This window comes from Coturnix japonica, chromosome 1, assembly GCF_054131305.1.
Source record: "Coturnix japonica strain WE chromosome 1, WE-NBRP24, whole genome shotgun sequence".
Taxonomy (NCBI): Eukaryota; Metazoa; Chordata; class Aves; order Galliformes; family Phasianidae; genus Coturnix; species Coturnix japonica.
Genome location: NC_140663.1, coordinates 68,493,585 through 68,513,040, shown reverse-complemented (window position 1 = coordinate 68,513,040; position 19,456 = coordinate 68,493,585). Strand labels below are relative to the sequence as shown.

General features: G+C 39.0%; 1 protein-coding gene across 21 annotated transcripts in view; it reads left to right on the top strand.

Moving 5' to 3' along the window:
• Positions 1–19,456, top strand: part of ATXN10 (ataxin 10) — a 111,567-nt gene that overhangs the window by 211 nt on the left and 91,900 nt on the right. For 18 of the 21 annotated variants that reach the window (XR_014936764.1, XR_014936763.1, XR_014936758.1 and 15 more), the window contains exons 2-3: positions 7,117–7,308; positions 10,096–10,178. Coding sequence is in view for 9 of the 21 variants with exons in the window: in XM_015870548.3 (XP_015726034.3) it covers positions 7,117–7,308; positions 10,096–10,178 (275 nt within the window). In the remaining 12 variants the exon portion in view is untranslated. Of the gene's footprint in view, positions 1–7,116; positions 7,309–10,095; positions 10,179–17,155; positions 17,368–19,456 lie in introns of all 21 variants that reach the window. The other 3 variants (XR_014936765.1, XR_014936774.1, XM_085522772.1) reach the window with 1 other exon arrangement.

Sequence of the window (19,456 nt, the reverse complement as noted above, 5' to 3'; positions counted from 1 at the left end):
GTGCCGCCGGGCCTGGGTGGTCCTTGTGACTGCGAGCAATGCTTGTTGACTGCCGCGGGTTCGGTGTGGTGTTCGAGGTGCTCGCGTAGCTAAAGAGCCCTTGGGAAGCGACCACCGGTGGCTGAGTGTCGCTTATTCCTGTTGTTATGGCTCTGCCTTCCCGAGGGCGCCGTGGTTTACCTGGGAGGGCCCGGGAGTCACTTGTGGGGCGGGGGCCAGTGCGGTGTCCTCCTACGGGTGCTATGGGTACGGGGCAGGTGGCTGCAGTTTCCCTGCTAGGTAAGAAGTGAGTTCATGTGAGCAGTGTACACGCGTGGCACTTTCATGTTGTGCTGCTGCAGTCCAAGCAAAGCTCTGGGGGTTTGAGGTGGTTGGTCTGTGCCGGGCAGCAGAACAAGCTTGAGCGAGAGGAAGGGGGGAATTACCATAGGTAACTTAAAGACATGAAAAACAGAACGTATAGTTAATGGGAAAAAAAGCAAACGTGGTGTGTCCCTGTTCTGTAAGGTCAGGGATGGATGTCTGCAGCACCATGTGATGCTGCTGGCTACAGCAAAGTGCTCTGGATGTGCAGAGGTTCAGCTGTGACTGTGGTGGTTTTAGCTTTCCCTGGAAGGTAGGAGTCAGTGGAGGCTTATGGGAAGCTTGTGCCCTGCTCTTGTAACAGTAGCTGAAGATTATAACTTCTAGGAAGTTTGATCTTTGTGTAAAAGTGTATTATCTTTCTGGCTTTCTTTTTCTCTTGGGAGGCCAAAGGCCCTGTGCAAATGTTAGGCTTACACACTGATGCTTTCTCTGCTTCTTGCCTCCATCCCTGACATCTCTGAAACCAGCATTGACAGGGGGGTAGGTAACAGTAACCAGTAACAGTAACCAGTGTTCTTTGTATACATATAGTGAAGTGAAAGAGTGTAATCCTTCTTCTGAGGTGAGGAAGATGTAGCGTGAGTTTACAGCCCGTAGTACATGACAGAATGAATATGAGAACAACTTACAGAGCTGGCCAGCCATGGAAGATTAATGTACTTGGTGATATTGAACCAGAAGAAATAATCCAGTGAACACTTGATATTTAACTTGTGACACTGAGTGATAATTATTTTGTCATTATGTGATTGGTAAATCTGTAGTGTTCATGGTAACAAAAAAAATAAATGTAAAAAGGGAATGGCACTGTTTTGTAATTTAGAAGCAAATAAGGTTAGCAAAATAGGGGTAAAATAATTCAGTTATGTGGAATTAACTCAAGTTTCCCGCATGTTTCAATTGAGATTTTAAGTGCCTTTGAACAAATGAATTGTTTCTAATTTACACATAGAGATATAGAATGGCCGAGTTGAAAAAGACCACAATGATCATGAAGTTTCAACCCTCTGCTATGTCCAGGGACATCAACCACCAGACGAGGCTGCCCAGAGCCACATCCAGCCTGGCCTTGAATGCCTCCAGGGATGGGGCATCCACAGCCTCCTTGGGCAACCTGTTCCAGTGCGCCACCATGATTTTTGAAGGTCTGGTGTCTTGAACACAGTTAGATTAGTATTCTTAAACCTGTGTTCAATTGGATATCATTGTATAATTCATTTTTTTTAACAATGAATCTCTAAGGTCATAGAGTGGCAGTAATCTTTCTTTCAGCATGGATAAGTGAGTTCTAAAATGATGTTTTGACTTAAGAAGAAATTGTTTATGTCTGAAGGCTGGGCTGCTGTACCATTTGCTTCTGCTTTCAGTGTTCCTGCAGCATGTTTTTTCTTGATTCTGAAAACAAGTGGCAGCAGCAAACTGTGAAGGTCTGTCTGAAAGAATAAAATGCAGGAAGAAGTTTCTGGGATACTGATAGAGTGAGTGAATGAATTCTGGATGAATTTCAAGGCATGTTTAACGCGAAAGATATCTTTTCAGAGAAAAGCTACTAAAGGGACTTGTTGCGAACTTCACAGAATAATACTTAAAGATGAGGAAAAGGTTATGGAAGGGAAATATTTTCCTTTTCAAAAACGTTTTTAAAATATTTGTAGCCACTGTTCATATCTTCATGAAAATCTTTGACAAGAAAGATCTGGAAAGAGGACCACTTAAAACAAGCAAAAAACAATGGTGGTAAGGATTGCTACCTTTAGTTACCTGAAATCAATCTTAACTCATTCTTTAATGCTAGCTAAACATTTCCTGCTCTCCGCACTAGTTTGAAAATTGAGTTTTATGTTCAGAGAGATGATTTTAATTAAAATGTATTTGTAGCATGCACTCAAATTGCAACAATCTGTAAAAGTTTAAGTGCAAGAATCATATTTAAATTTTCTGTAATTATTATCCGCTTTACTGAACAATCTTTAAATCATGACTTCTTTGTTCAGGAGAACTTTTGTGTGTTCACATAAGCTTTTCATTTCTGTTGTAGGAAGAGATTTGACTTCTACATAGAAACATCTGGCTTGATTTCTTTCATAATGTATGAGAGAGAAACTTGGAGGGCTCTCTCTCCTTGCTAATATGTGGAAATCCACATCTACTTCTGTGTTTACAGTGAAGACAGGCAATTCCTTGTGTGTTTCACCTTTACTATCTTGTGAGGCAAAAATTTAATCTTTGTTTTTATTGGAACATCTGAGCTCTTACTATACTCAGGGATATGATTTAGCAGAGGGTTGTTAGAGTTAGGGTGCTGGTTAGGCTGCAGTTGTACTTGATGATCTTCAAGGTCTTTTCCAACCTGGGTAATTCTATGATTCTATACTAATTGAATGGTATTTTTCTCTCTGAACTTAAGAGAAGTTTTTACTTGATACCTTTGTGATCCAGTATCTGCTTCAAACTAACGTTCCACTGCATAACTCTAACAAAAGTAGTGTAGAAACTTCTCCAGAATCAGAACAACTTTAAGGTGTTCTTTCAGCAGTAGAGTTGCTAGAGCATGCGCAGAAATACTTGTAGCTTTTTTTGCTTTACTTTTTTGTTAATCTGTTTTATGCATTAAAATAATTCAGTGTTGTAAAGTAGTGCATGTCTTGCACTGACTGCTGATTTCTTCATTTTGAAGTTGACCCTGGAGAGGACCATTTGAAGTGCTACCAACACATGGCATAGACATATGTAAAGCAAACTGCGATCATAGAATCAGATGGAGTTTTCCTCTGATAGAATAATGTTGGTGTTTTCAGGCTCTATGTGACGTCTTTACAGAGAAAACATGTCTTCTCAATAGAGAAGACAGGGCCCAGTGCGTTATCCTTTGCCAGAACGTAGCTTGTGTCTGTGTAGGTTCACCACGTGCACAGTGGCGTGTTAACCACTTAATTTATCTTTGGCATGCGTATTTGTGTTGAAATGGCAGGAGCTGCAGCACTTATTGCAGGTGGAAGGCTTGAGTCCTGTGAATGTCTTTTATTTTAAAACCAAATTCCAGGCCTGCTTTCAGGTAAGCTCTACTATTTTCTTTGAGCAAGGACCAGGTTTGCATTTGTTCTTCCTTGTGTCACTTTATTTCCCTTCATTTTATTCCTCTGAAAAATGTAGGTTTTTTTTTTCTTCCCCTATTGATAATTCTTACTGATAGTATATTGTAGTTTTCTTTAGTGTTTATTAAGTATCTGGAGATTGTGATAGTGTATTGGTCTTGATCTGCTGTGAGGTATCAGCATAAAACATGTATTTCCTAAAGATCTGTGATCTGATGTTTTATAAGTTTATCTGGGTTTATGTACATGGATTGATTTATGGAAGTGTGATCACTTTTGGTAAAGTATGGGTAGCCCTATTGTGCATATCTTTTAGATATTTGAGGTAGCTCTTGTAATGCTATATCATCTTGTTTAACCAAGAACTTTTAATGTTCTTTAGAGTGTTATGTGTGAACACAGTATTACCATTATATCTTACTTTCTCAAGACTGATTTCTTAATCTTACATCTAATAACTTAGAACCTACATGTTTGACCTTAAGCATGTTACAATTCCGCTTAAGCTTCAGGGAAGTTGCATCTGCATTTCCCCTTCCTTTACTCTAGTCAGAAGTAATGCATGAATAAGTTTATGGTATTGTACAGGAATGTTCAATAAACACTATCTGTTGTGGCTTCTTTCTGTAGCATGGTGTATCAAAATGAGTTATCAATGGGTTGCCTTCATCTTGAACGTAGAATCAGGGGAGAGTGTGTGAATAGCTGCACTTAGGAAATGTTGTGTCCACGCAAGGGGAAGAAGCTGAGCAAGGAAGTCTTGAAGAGACAGACCACAGTAACACAAAAGAAGGAGTCTGGGCCCTTGTCTCTGCTTGGAGCAGTAGAAGTGTTTCCCCATTGCCCCCAAAGTGCCCCAAAGCAACAGATAGAGGGCTCTGGGGCTGGAAGGAGGAGAGGGTGTGGGTAGCAGGCAGTCAGGACTCAGGAAGAGGCAGCCACAAAAATTTGGTCTAACCAAGGATGTGTGTTAGAACCAGTGCTACTGGAAAAAGGCAAAGGGTGTTAGCAACTGGGGACTCTGCACTTAGGGGCATTGAGGCACTTGTTTGCCACCCACACAAACTCTCTAGAGAGGTTTGCTGCCTACTGGGGGCCACCATTCATGGTATCAAGATGATACTGGGTATGGTAGAGCCGAAGGACTGCTGCTCATTTTAGCTATATCAGTTTGTCCATATAAGGCTGCAGTAAAGAGACTACAAAATACTTAAAAGGATCTTTATATCCTTTGAAAAGATGTTCAAGGTAGCATTCTCTATCCTCCCACTTGAAGACTGGGACCTGAGAAGGGAGAGGATCAGGTGAGTGATTGGCTGTGGGGCTGGTGCTACACTCAAAGCTTTGGGTTCCATGATCCCAGAGGCATCTTTGAGATACTGTGGTGTGTTGACATCAGGTGGGACACAACTGACCACATTAGGCATGAATATTCTGGGCAGCAAGCTGACTGGGCTGATTAACAGAGCTCTAACCTAGATTTGATGGGGGAAAGGGGATGTTCTTATGAGTGACATAGAAGAGCCAGGGAATGCTGTCACTTTAAGAAACAGCCGGGGGAAAAACTGGAGTTTTCTCTCAAGGATTTAGGAAGGGCTCTTTGAAGGGCAGTCCAGCTGAAGTACCTCTACACCAATGCGTGCAGTGTGAGAAGTAAGTAGGAGGAGTTGGAAACCAGAGTGCAATTAGAAAACTGTGACCTGACAGCTATTAGAAGAGCATGGTGGGATGAACTGCAGATCTGGAACACCTAGGCCTACAAGCTTTTTAGTAGAGATAGGCAAGGAAAGAGTCACAGGAGAGTTGTCTTCTATGTTAAAAAACTGATAGTTTGCGAAGAGCTGCCTCTGAGAGACAGCCATGAACAGGCTGAGAGCTTGTGGATTAAAACTAGGGACCAGACCAGTAAAGGGCATTTCATGGTTGGGAGTCTAAAACAGGCTGCCTGATCAAGGAAGGCCTGTTGACAAGGCCTTCTTGCTTTAGCTACAATTTTGTGCTCACAGGCTTTCATCCCTATGGGAGATTTTAGCCACTGAATGTCTACTTTGGATGCAACGCTGCAGGCTGCAAGCAGTCCAGGATTATGTTGAGGATAACTTCTTGGTCCAGTTATTGGACATCCCAGCTAGAAGTGAAGAGTTTCTAGACCCTGTGCTCACCAATGCAGATAAGTTCTACGATGAGCTTAAGACAGGTGGTGGGCTGGGCTGTAGTGTCCATACTACAGTTGAGTTTTTGAACTCAGGGAATATGGGCTTGGTGTTTAAGTGAGGTCAGAACTTCAGAGAAGTGAAGTTATGGCTGTGTAAGGAATTACTGGATGAGATCCCATGGGAAACTATCCCAGGGCAAAGGAATGGCTGGCACTTGTTTAAGGATACCTTTCTGAGAGTACAAGAACCCTTCATCCCTCAGTGTAAGAAGTCAAGCAGAGGAGGCAGGAAACTGGCATGCATGAGCAAGGACCTGCTGGTTAAACTGAGGGATAAAAAGGCAGTGGAAGCTGTGGAGGCTGATGATGGGTGATGTTCCTGAGGAGCTGGCTTGGAACCAGTGCTCTTCAACATCTTTATTCATAACTTAGTGAATTAGACAAGCTCCCTCTCCTGGTTTGCTGATAACACTAAGCAGAGCTGTGCAGTTGATAAAAAGAGAAGGAAGGGATGCCATTCAAAGAGACCTGGGAAGGCTGGAAAAGTGGGCCTCATTAGATTCAACCAGACCTAATACAAGGTGCCGCACTTGAGTCAGGGCAATCCCAAACAGAAGTACAGACTGGAAGAAGAATTCATTGAGAGCAGATCTGCAGGGAAGGACTTGAAGGTTCTGGTGGATGGAAAGCTTGATGTGAGCCAGCAGGGTGCTCTTGTAGCTTTGGAAGGCCAACGGTCTGCTGGGCTGCATCAAAAGATGGGTGACAGCAGAATATGAGAGATTATTGTCCTTCTCTGCTCTTGTACTATGTGGTGGAGCCCCAGAATCCATAAAGACGTGGAGTTTTTGGAGTGGGTCTAAAGGAGAGCCAGGAAGATGAGCAGAGGGTTGGCACATCTCTCTTTTGAAAACAGGCTGAGGGAGCTGAGCATGTTTGGTCTGGAGAAGGGGGACCTTACTGTAGCCCTTTAGTATGTATAGGGAGCTTATGAACAGGAGGGGGGCTGACTTTTTATGCAAATGGACAGTGATAGTACAGGACAAAGGAGAATGGCTTTAGACTAAAAAAGAAGAAACTTAGGATGCAAGGAGGAAGCTCTGCTTTGAAGTATTGAGTCACTGGAACACATTACCTAGACAAGCTGTGGATGCCCTATCACTAGAGGTGTTCAAGGCCATGTTGGTTGGGGCCTAACACATGTATTGGTATGTATTTAGTAGCTTATTTATTTATTTAAATATTCCGAGGTAGTGTTGGAAAGCTGTAAGGAATACCAAGGCAGTACTTAACTCCCTCACAGGTCTTGTCCTGAAAAGATTGATTGTATGCACACATCTTGCACTTTCTGCTTCAGGGATCTTGCATACTAAGGACAGTTACATATTGTTGCAGTAATATCTTAGGGGTAAAAATAAATATAGATGACCGGATATGAGCTTTCTTATTAATTGAGCTTTTTTTTTTTTTTTTTTTTGTGATTTGACACATTTATTTCAGAGAAATGGCAGAAGAAAGTCTGTTCCGGGACCTCCTGGAAATCCTGATGAGAGCCTCAAATGAAATTGAACAGGCCTGTAAAGATTCCTCTGAACTGCTGGGTTTAGACACCTGTCTGATGCTCATAGCAGAATGTTTCAGGTGTCTGAGGAATGCCTGTGTTCAGTGTGCCAAGAATCAACATATCATGAGGTACAGTTTTGATCATTTTAACTCATATTACATTATAATTGTCTGATGTTTGTGTGGCTTTATATAGAGATTCTTACTTTACACTGCTGTGTTAACTGGTATTTCCTTTTTGATTCAGTCACTTGAATTGATGTATGCAAGTAGCAATAATAGCTGACCTGTTTGTAGGTCAGAGTTTGTGACAGAAGAAAACTGTAGTTTGTGTTCTTAGCGTGGGTTGATATGAAAATGATACAAGCCTTTTGTAAGTTTGACTGTGGAACTAGACTTCATTTTATTTTTTATTTTTTTTGGATAATGTCATCAATAAGTAAACAGCCTTAATGGTTACAAGATCAATACTTTTTTTTCCCTCTAACGTACATATAGATCTACTTAGCAGTCTTGGGAGAATATAGTATATAGATATATTTAGTGTATTTCAACTCTGATATATACATTGAATCAGGCTCATTAAGTTATTCAGGCTCTCCTTTTAACCTGCATCTGTTATGACATTTAAGTGATGCCTGGGATATAGCTAGCAGTCGTAACTGAGAATCTGGTAGTCTACCTGCTGTTCAAAAGTAACTCCAGATCCAGCCAAGGCAAACAAGAACCGCTAACTGAAATCCAGACCTGTTTCAAAGTTGTTAATTCTTCAATAATTGTAATACAATCTTGAAATTCGGTTTCTTGGGACTTCTCAAACTTTATTGAACTAAATAAAATAGAGCATGGGACAAAGTTCAACTCCTGTGCTGGGGTGGGATTTTTGTTAATAGCACAAAAGTTGCAGGGCTTTTTGCAGAAACCATTAGTTTTAGAAAAAGTTAAACCTAAATTCGGGATCCTAAATGTTTTTTGTATTGATGTTGCTAGCAGTTGTTATTATGTTGTGGGCCAAGAAACTGATCTGAAAGATAATTTACTTATTTTTTTCTGAGGGATTGTTCAACCACTGTAGGTTTCCTTATTTGTAACTTCTTGTAGCTTCTTAGTTGTTCAGTTTAACAAAAGAGAGAGAACAGAATTGCATGGCTGGGAGTTGGTATAATTGACCTTCTTGGCGGCATGTTGCTTATTACCTAGTAATAGGTCTGATATTTTCTTTCTAATGGAATTCAGGTATTAAACCTGCTTCTTGGTAAAAATGTGCTTGGCACACTCTATGCTCATGCTGTATGCTTACCCTTGGTATAGTTATAGTCTTATAGAGTTATTAGCATTCAGCTTTCTATGCAGAGTTATAATAATTGTAGTTCCCTGTAGACTGTAGGAGGTGGAGAATCCCTGTCTGGCTGGAAAGTTCTGGCAGTGTTTATAGCAGTAAATGATGTTGTGGGTCACTCTGACAGTGCAATGTGCTTTGTAGCAATATAACGTTTTATGCCCTCTAATTGGTGTTTTGAGCATTTTTATACTGGTTGTATGTTTGTGTTGATTTCTAATCAGTTACAAATGTACAACTTAATTAGGAATTAAATATCTTGAATGATAAAAAGCTGTGAGAAGAAAAGTTATGAGTCTTCGATGTTTTTGAAGTGTTAAATGTTCAGATATTAAAAAACTACAATTTTTTTTTTTTTTTTTTTTTTACCAGAATCAAAACTGATCCTTTATAGGAAAGAATGCAATGATTGTAAACACATGGGTTGTTTAATAACTTTGAAGCTACTAGGGAATTCAAAATGTTGCTCTTTCCAGCTTCTCTGTTTTGTATGCAATGAGGATTTTCGGGGTCTGAACAAATGGGAAGTGTTTTAGCAAATTTGATATATGTATTGTCTATTTATAAATGTATCTTTTTTGTGTTAAAACATAATCAGGAAGGTAATGTCTAATAAACCCCCTGCAGAAGAGAAATAATCAACATTCGTCTGTAATGACGTGATATTTTTGCAGTAACTTGTGCTTGGTTGTGGAGATTTAATATCAGTGTTATTATGAGGTTTCAGCCACACTATCTTAGCTGATCTCTTCTCAAACAGTTGAACTACTAAAGTATACAAGTGAGTTAAAAGCTGAAACTTTATCTGTTTATAATGTGTTCTTTGACTTACTGGGTTTTGGTTTGGTTTTGGTTTTTAACCCCTGTTGCATTCTTCATATCCTGACATATATATTGTCTGCCTTCAAGATTGCTGATTTTTGGCTATATAGTTATTTTGGCGCTTTTGATGCCAACTTTGCTTTTGGTAGACTGTGAATTAGTACATATTTACTGTCACCCTGACATATTGTTAGAACAGGAATTAATGTCTGCTTTGTTGTCTTTGCTTCCTGCAAAGAATATTTTGAAAACCTTCCCTAATAATTCCAATTCTATATTAATTCTAATAATAATTTGTGGGAGTTAATATTAGAATATGTCTTAGTGAGAGATAATACATGAATTAGATTGCATTGTGGGACCAGCAAGCAACCAGTAAATGTATGTTATGTGGGTTTTCTTGGAAGTTGCTACTATGACAATGTGAACTCATTCCTTTCTAGTTACTTTTTTTCCATTGTCTGCTTATCATTTGCAAGGCATAACAAAGTGTTAAGAAATGGGGAAGGGTACAGAAATACCTAAGATGTTGAACATCAAACTGTTGAAGTCTGAAACAGAATATACACCTGTTCCTTTTCCTTCTAACAGCATTACTATGGTTAGTGTTAGTCAGACACAGTAGAAGAAACAACTTTTTATTTCAGGCTTTCTGAAAATGTTGAAGGCTTTCCATTAACTGAAGTGAAAAGGGTTTTTGCTTTATTTGGGAGTGTTTCATACAAAATATTTTTTTTCCCCCAATTGCATAATAGGAACTTGGGTCTCATCGCTACATCTGTCCATTTGATCAAATTGCTTGATGGGATGCAGGTCAAAGAAGAGCCATTACTGATTGGTAAGGACGTGGATTTTGTTAAACGTATTGTCTGTGCTGTATTTTTTATGTGGGAAGTCATGTGGCGGTATGATGCCACCTTATCAATACTTTTTTTTTTCTGTACACAGACTTTGTTTCTGGAATTGTAAAATGCTAATTTGTTCTCCTTTCTTTCTTACATAACATTATGGATGGTGGGATAGAAGGGCAAAGGAAATTCTGCTTAGTTGGTATTTCAGAAGTTGATTAAAAAGTTAAGAACTGTGGGCCTTCTGTTAGGCTTCTTAGAAAAAAATCCCCCTTTCTCTTTCCACTGCCGCCCCCCCCCCCCCCCCGTTCAAAATATGTTATGCTGTTTTGCTGTCTCTTTATTTGATCTGTGAACATACTGAGATGGATGAATGTTCCCATTATTTTGATTGCAGTTGAAATAATGTAGATGATTCTAATAAAATTTGTCTGTGAGATTTTTTTTGATTTTTTTTTTTGGTTGGCTTTTAATTTTTTTCATTTATTGTTTTTGCTGGTTGGTTGGGGTGAAAGTTGCCAGGAACCGATTACTGATTTGAGTACTGTTCACGCGTCCTTTGTTAATGAAGTTGTTTTTTCTTTTCCACTCTTTCATATAATGAAGAGAAAATCTGTCTGAAGTATCCTTCCTGCTTAATGACAGTTATTACGACTCATTTCTACCAAATTCCTTCTAACCAAAAATTAAGGCATTTTCAGTAATTTTCTTCACATTCTGTGTGTGTGTGTGGAACTTGATACAGGGCAGTGGACCCCACTCTTTATTGTCTGTGGTTGCAGGGAACAGGGAACATTTTGTTTCTCTTGCTGCTTTTATTTCTTTTCAGTTCTTTTACTTGAAAAAGGTTTTTGCTGGGTTCCTGTTGCTGCTTTTCTGTAACATTTGTGAAAGCGAATGCATCACTTCTTCATCCACTGATGGAATTCTCCCAGAAAAAGATTACTGATGTTCTTCCTAATGTTAGCGAGGAGCTTCCGGTGTTTCTGCCCTTTGTCTCTTGCTCTGTTGCTTCACACCACTGAAAAGTGTCCACCCCCATCCACTTGATTCCCAAGTTTTAGATATCTATAAGCACTTATCCTCTTTCAGCCTTCTCCAGGCCGATCAGTCCCAGGTTTCTTAGCCTTTCCTTGCACAGGAGATGTTCCAGACCCCTAATCATTTTTGTGGCCTTGTGATGGACTCTTTCTAGGATATCCTTGTCATTTTTTAAATTAAGAGCCCAGAGCTGGATATGATATTCTAAGTGTGGAGTCACCAGGGCAGATTAGAGCTGGAAGGTCACCACCCATCACAGGATGCAGCTGGCCTTTTTAGCCACAAGGCCACATTGCTGATTCATGGCCCATCTACTGTCCACCAGTGCACCTTCTCCGTAAAGTTCCTTGCCAAGTGAACTTTGTTGCAAGTGAAAATCAAGCTAGTGCTTAGAGCACAGTCTCTTTCCGTAGATCATGCTTCAGAATTTAGAGGATTAATATCAGTAGTGGATTATTAGCTGCATTTTCAGAAAGTGTGGTAAATTCCTAAACTGAATTTAGAAAGCCCTGTTGAAACAAAAGAAACCCATGAAATTTTGTGTTATTTGTTAATTGCATTTCTGCTTCATGGTTCTCCTCCTTGTAGTTGATGTAGCAAATGAAGTCATAAAGAAAAGAGTATCATATTTATTTTGTTCTCTAGCAGATAATACTTAAGTAGCTCCAAAAGTAATGCCTCCTATTAGTTTCTATGAAAACTACAACAGATGCGGAGGGCACACAAGCACTGTTCAATAGAGCCAATTGTCAACTATAAAACTGTGTTTTTTCAATGTAATTGGCACCATTAGCTCTGCAGGCTGTACTCATAAAAATCTGCGCTAGCAGGGGTGACCCACTGTTGTTGCTACTGCTGAAAAGTATCACCCACCACTGTGCTCGCGTACACTGTTTGATATCTGTGAATGTTCAGCAAGCATTAATGAATGTCAGCAGGTGCCATTTTCTCTGCATGGAAGGATTCAGTGATACATTTTTGCTTCATACATACTTCCTTGTCAGATTGCCCCTCTGCTGCAATTCATCACACAGCAACAAAACTGAATGGGATGTTGGTGGGAAAGTTCAACTTCTACTGTCACACTACCATCATCCAGCTCTGATATACTGGGCTTATGTAGTAAAATATGAGGAATTACTTTCAGAGCAGCCCTTATAAGTTGTTTAGGTATGTCCTGCTTCCTCCTTTAAATTGGCGCTTAAATCTGATGATTATACTTAAATGTGTGGTTTTTTTTTTTTTAATGTCCTATGGGTATTTTAAATATCTTCATGTTGCTTCTATAGCCATAGACTACATATAATACACAGATAAAAAGGTAACACTGTATTGCAGGGAGAGAAACACTATGTAGTGTTTCAGTTCATGCCTTTGTTAAGGTTTTCCTGAACCATATCTTTGTAGGATTAAAAAAAAAATGAATTTCCAATTTTATTGTACTCATGAAGAAGAAAACCTGAAAATTTTGGTTCAATCTGAAAAAATCTTTTAATCTGGTCTGTGATTTGTTTTCAGTCTTAAATCTGTTGGTGGCTGTTAAGTTTCAGAATGATGTGGTAAGTTTTGTAGGAAAGTTCAGTGTACATGCAATTCATAATGGATATTAAAAAAAATGAAATAAAGTATATATACCTGGGCCAGCACTGTACTCAGTGTGATGGTTTTCAAGGGGGAGAAGAGGTACTCTTCAAATGATTTATGATTTATTAGTTATAGGAGCAAATAAGAAAGTTGTGTGATTAAAAAAAAAAAAAAGGATTTTTTTTTTTGCATTTTCTCTGCAAGAAGCAACTTCTTATAAATAGCTGTTAGGAGGCTTATCCTGGGCCTCAGTTTATTACCTTTACTAAAACAACTCTACTGCAAATTTTCAGCATTTCTCATTGTTCCTCTTCAATAAAAAGATAAATTCCAATGAGCTGTGGAAAGAGCTGTACTTTTGAGTACGTTACACAACTAAGGCAGTGGACCAGAAAATCTGGAGGTGAGTTAGTATGTCTGTCCAGGAATAGCTCTCTGAGGCTCTAGAGAGATTAAAAATAGCTAGTTAATTCCTACATATGGCACGTAAAGATAGTTCAACCCCACCTGCAAGCCAGCCATCCCTTTAACGATTTTTTTTTTTCTTTTAATACATATGCTAAAAGAACATATTTAGGCCTTTGAGATACGGTGTTGCTTTCAAATAGCTGTTTGTTCCCACTCTTCCTCTGTTCTTGCTTCCTAAGTCTTAGTTTTAGCGGTGTTGCATGGCCTGATTTGTCTTGTATTTCCATAAAATACATAGTGGTAATTTTTCTTGATCAAGTAATATTTTGTAGCATCTGGAGAAGGGGGTCTCCTTTAAGAGATGTTGGAAAAAGCCAACATTTAGATAGGTGCAGGAGCTTGCTGGGCCGTGATGCTAAACAACTGTTTAATGATTTGTAGTCTTTCCATGCAGGATCAAGACTGATCTGTATCAGGTGAGTCACACGTAGTTGTAAATGTGCTCTCCCTCTTCCTTTGGAGAGCAAAGTTCCTAGTCAAGCAGAGGAAAATCTGAGGCCACATGATCTTCCAATAAACAACAAATAACTTATTCAAATTTTTACTAACAGTGTAGTGAATAAAAATATGAATTTCTGCAGAATATAAGATTAATACCCTCTCCATGTCCTTTTTTTTTTTTTTTTTTTTTTTTTTTTTTTTGTAATAATAAAATAAAATAGGCACATCACTACAACCTTTTTTTTCTGCTGTGGGTACAAAGACCAAGAGCATTTGCCAGAGGAGCAGATGAAGCTGCTGGATGAACTTTAACTGAACTTAAAACAGACCCAGATCTCCTAAGAGCTGAGAAGTAGTTCAGTATGTTAGTGATTGCAGCAGACATAGGAAATATCCTTGTCAGAAGCCCAACTAGAAAATCTCCTGCACTTGATAGTGTGTGTCTTAGTTTGTTTTTTTGGGATATTTTTTTTCACCCCCTTTTTCCTATGGAAAATCTTAAAGCTTTCCAGTAAATCTAGGAGACCTGTGAATGTTACATTGGTGTTTGTTAGGATGATAGACCTTCCTCTCCAGATTCCAGAGTGAAAATTAGATGTAGGATTCATCTCTGAAATCTGGAGAAAACAAAGAAAGTTTCTTTTCTCCTTGATAAATTACAGCAAGGGCATGCCTGTTTTCAAGCAAGCTGCAATAGTCTGATCCTTTCATTGATCACGTTTTTCTTTTACATTTTGTACAGAAGGTGCTTTAATCTTGTTTGTAAATAGATCTCCTCAAGCCTTTCACCGCTTCAAAATATTGCAGATGCTGAAGAATGTGCTCTGAATTCCAACATAATTGCTGTAAAGTATTTATCCGCCAGTATACTTTGCTGTGCTCTTGGAAGAAAAGGCACTGAATGCCCGATAAGTGCTCCGTGAGGGACAATTTGTTGTGAAGGTTCTCTGAATGAGCTGATTGTACTTTAAAGCAGACCTTAGTGCAACTGTGTCAGCTACTGAAGGGTACAGCTCTGCGTGTGCCTGAGGGAGGTGCTCCAGGCTTTACACTGGTGATCCTCAGCTCCAGGCTGCTGGTGATATTCGAGCAGGCATTAAACCGAGAAGCAGGACTATTATTGTTATGCTGTCCTGATGCCTCAAAGTTCTTATGGGTTTTAAACCAACCGGGGGAAGCTACATAAAAATTACTTAATAGGAGAGTATTGACAACAAATGTCAATGGCATGTGTGCTGTGGGAGAGTTCTGTCAAAACTAGTGTCCAGATGTGCAGGCTGCTGTACAGGGCTTCAGACTGTTTGCTCGTTGTAATGTCATGTCCAGAAATGCTAGCAAAATTGCCATAGATAATAAACTTAGATCCGAGAACAGGAATTTGACTATGCTTCCCAGTTTTCTGAAAAGCTTTCAGATATAGTTAAGCTTCTACAGATAGTGCATTCAGAACAGCAGGTGAAACATTTCTTTAAAGACAGTGTTGAAAGGTGACTGTATGTAGGATTTTCATACTGCAATGATTATAGTAACATAAGCGTTTTCTGGTAGGCTGTTTAGCAACATGGCTATAAAGTGCCTGGCACTTGTTCACACTGCTTCTCCTGAAGGAGGATTTAGGGGAAATAAAGAATGTTTTATCTCGAATCATAGAATAACCTGGGTAGACAAAGACCACAATGATCACTTAGTTTCAACCCCCTGCTATGTTCAGGCTTGCCAACCATGAGGCCAGGCTGCCCCGAGCCACATCCAGCCTGGCCTTGAATGCCTACAGGGATGGGGGGATCCACAACCTCCTTGGGCAACCTGTTCTAGTGCAACATCACCTGAGTGAAAAACTTTCTCCTAATCTCTAAGCTAAATCTCCTCTGTCTTAGTTTAAAACCATTCCTCCTTGTCCTATCACTATCTACTCTCATAAACTTCTGTCCCCTCCTGTTTGTATGCTCCCTTCGAGTCTTGGAAGGCCACAGCGAGGTCCCCTTGAAGCCTTCTCTTTTCCAAGCTAAATAAGCCCCATAAAGGCCAGTAGACCCCAGTATGGTCTTGGCTTAAATGGTTTTGAAGTACCCCCAAATGTAACATGTTATGTGGAACTGCGAAGAAACATTTCTTGCTATGAGGAGAAGAGAAGCCCTGTGGTGTTGTTCAGATAAAGAATCGTGCTGAATCTGAAAAGTCTGTGGGAAGGGGGGGGGGGGGGAATGGACGGACTGCTTGACTGGGTTTTTTTGTTTTGTGGTGTTTATTTTTTTTCCCCCTATCTCAGCATTCATAATTTTTAGGATTCAGCTTCAGTCAGTGTTCTTTCAGTGTTCTAACTGATTTGGACCTGATCTTCTATCATATGTATTCAATTAATGAAAAGGAAAATACAATTTCTCTTGACTCGCTGCTGCCGTTTTGGGTTGGTTGTGGCATTTAATTCTTGAGTTATCTTTGCAAAACTTCCTGGCAACAAAAGTGATTTAATAGAAGGGATTTCTGCTTCCTCAAGAAAGGCAAGAGGAGATAAACTTATGAGTTCTGTTCTCTCTTGCAATGAAGGTAAATATGAAAAGTTTTTTTTCATCTGACCTTTTCCTCAATCTGCATTCAGCTATTTGTAATTTGGAGCTGCTTTGGAAAACAGACCGATTGATTCTGAAGGTATGGAAAAGCAGTGGAAGGTGATGTTTTCAAACCTGCTGATTAATACTGAATTGATTTTCCTTTCTAAATTTTTAAATAGACATTCCTTTGTCCTTAACTGCTCTTAAATTTTTATCCATTTTTACTATGTATTTAGTTAGTTATTTTGTTCCCCTAAACGAGGCGATGGCCGCAGCTGCACTGCGGGGATGGAACCGGGGGCGGCTGCTGCTCAGGGGTTGCAGGGAGTCGGTCAGCAGGGGGCGAGACCTCGCGTTGCTGGCAGCCGTCGTGGTCCAATTCTGTTTCCAATTCTCTCCATCCCACTGGGGGGGAGCGAGCGAATGGCTGTGTGGTACCGTGCTGCTGCTGGGTTAAACCACAGCAGTATTTTAACAGGAAAAAGAGCTGGAGTGGTCAAATACGGAGCCTAAATATTCTTTACCAAATGCCAGTATTGACCAAAGAAGTTTCTTTCTTATCTTTTCTGCTTCTGTTTTATTTCCTGTTCAGGAAATATATATATATATATATATATATATCTTTTTGCTTTAGTCTTTAAAAAATTGCATTCTGCTTTTCACTGCTTTTTGTAGTTCTCCAAGCACGTTGCACTGAATGATTTCATTTCCTGTTTGCGTTTTATTCTGCGTATGAAAAATAAATATTTTTAAAACATGGGAAGTGTGATAGAGCAGTAAAATTTTATTTGACAGCGCATTTGGGAAACCATTGTTAAATTTTATTGCCTATAAACTGAGACTTTTTTTTTTTCTTTTTTTTTCTTTTTCTGTTTGAACAGTGAGCATCTTCACGCTGACTTGGTTATATGGCTTTGATTGTAAGGTAACCTACAGCTGGAGAAGATGCAACTTCTTAGTTATGTCCTGGAGATTCTGTAACACAGTGGCTACTAAATATAAACCAACTGACTTGTCCTTTATAAAGTTAATCCTTCTTCTCTTCCTACATCAATGCTATCTATATTTATCTCCAGAGGAGGAAGCAAACCATGTATGTGTGTTGTTTCTTGGGTTGTGGGTTTTTTTGGTCTTTTTTTTTTTTCTTCGAGTGATTTTTATGAGTTAATGTATTGCAAAATTGTCGTGCAAGTCAGATGTATGCTGATTTACATGGAATGAGAGTAAACTCTTATAAAACTTGAGCCATTTTACTTGTCATGCAGGGTCAAAAATACTGACTCTTATCATATTATGTGCTAGTTTTTCTTTCAAGGGTGAGGAAGGGGGAAAGAGAGATACCCGTATGGATTTACAGTCCATGAGGTTAATTCCCAACAAGCACTATGAAGGAAGCATACTTCAGCAAGACAGAGGAAAGGAGAATTTAAGTATCTTCATCTTCATTTTTAATTTAATTTTATTTTTTCATTTGAGGTTTCCTTTTGCTTAGTCTTAGCAAAACTAAATAAACCAGGCACTAACTTAAATAGACTTTTTTTAGTCATATAAATAAAGGACAGCCCCGATCTAAAGAGTTGCCAGTTTCCATGTGTGATCTTTGCTTTATCTGTCTAGGCTTTTTGTGTAGGGGATTGGTGCCAGTACTTTGCTGCCACTGTTGAAGTAAAAACTATAATTACTTTGTCAAAATAATATTTATAGTATTTTCAGGGAATAATTGTGGGAGTGTGACGAATATATTATACTCATCAAACTTTTATGTAAACATAAGCATGAGTTTTTTATTTGAGTTATTGGTGTTGTTTTTGGCCTTTGTGTGTTTCCAATTGGTAAAAATAATATTGGGATGTCCATGGTCTTTGTGAATTTGCAGAGTATGTGCCCTAACAATCAGTTGATATGCTGTCTGGTAGATGTAAACTGCTATTTGCACTTGTGTTGGGATTTTAGTCTCATGTTTCCATAGCTTTTAAAAAATCCTGTGTTTTTAGAGTTTTGTGATCCCCTAATTATTAGAGCACGTACCATTTTACTACTTCACTACTTCGCCAAAGAGGAAAGTTTTAAGAAATCGCTTTGTTCTCTTGGTATCATTTGTTTTGGGTTTTTTTTGCTTGGTGTTTTTTTTTTGTTTGTTTTTTTTTTTTTTGTTGTTGTTTGTTTGTTTGTTTGTTTGTTTGTTTGTTTTAAGCTTATGTTGAATGCTAGTTTGAGTGCCTGTGAATGTCTCCGAGAAAAATCTATGCTAGCAATCAAGTACAGAGTTGCTCCTATGCTAGTTGATGGTATAGGGATGACTTTGTGTTCTTACTGTTGGTTGATGGTGAATATTTTCATAGATTTATAGTGAAGCATTTGTCTTTGGAACATCTGCAGTGAAGACGATGTTCCTGCAAGCTTCACCCTTCCTATGACGCCCTAATGTCACCTTAGCTGGATGGGAACGGTCTGTGTCTTCACAGTTTGGTTCAAAATCTTTAAAGGCAGTGAAAGGACTCTGACTTGGGTGGGCTTTGGTTCAAGCTTTTGTTCTTTGACCTTTTTTCAGAAACTGCAAAATAGAAAGCCAGTTTTTACACCTCTTTCAGCTGTCCACATAAGGAAAAGAACCAAACCTAGATTAAGACCAGTCAAAATTGTGCTAAGTTCTCAAACGCTTTGTTCTCTCTTGTTTGTGTCTATGCAGTACTGGCCCCATCTGCAGCTCTTTGGTTCCTGGTGCTGAGTGGCTAATTTGTCCTGTATACTGGGCTATATCTTTATTTATATCTTAAATTTTGTGCATACTATAGAGACATTGGTGTGGTGCTGCTGCTCTCCTGAAGGAGCTGATTTATCACTACTGTATGTGGCAAGTATAGTCAAATGTATCTATGTAACAGTAAGTCAGCAGAAACTTTAATTTTGTGTCAATGATAGCAGTATCATTGTTTTCAGCCTGATACATCTGTGTTCATGCACACAGCTTGCCTGTGATTTCTAATATTAATATGGAGCTTTACATGTGTTTTAGTTTCTTTCACTTCATACATCTGGAGTAGAATGAGGTTTGGGGTGAACAAGTTCAAATCCAGGTAATAATGACAAGTTTAGGATAAGGGATGCTATTTAAATGCATCATTTTCTCACTGATAAAAAGGGAAGAGGGACAGAATGGAGTTTTGAACTTGAAAATAGAA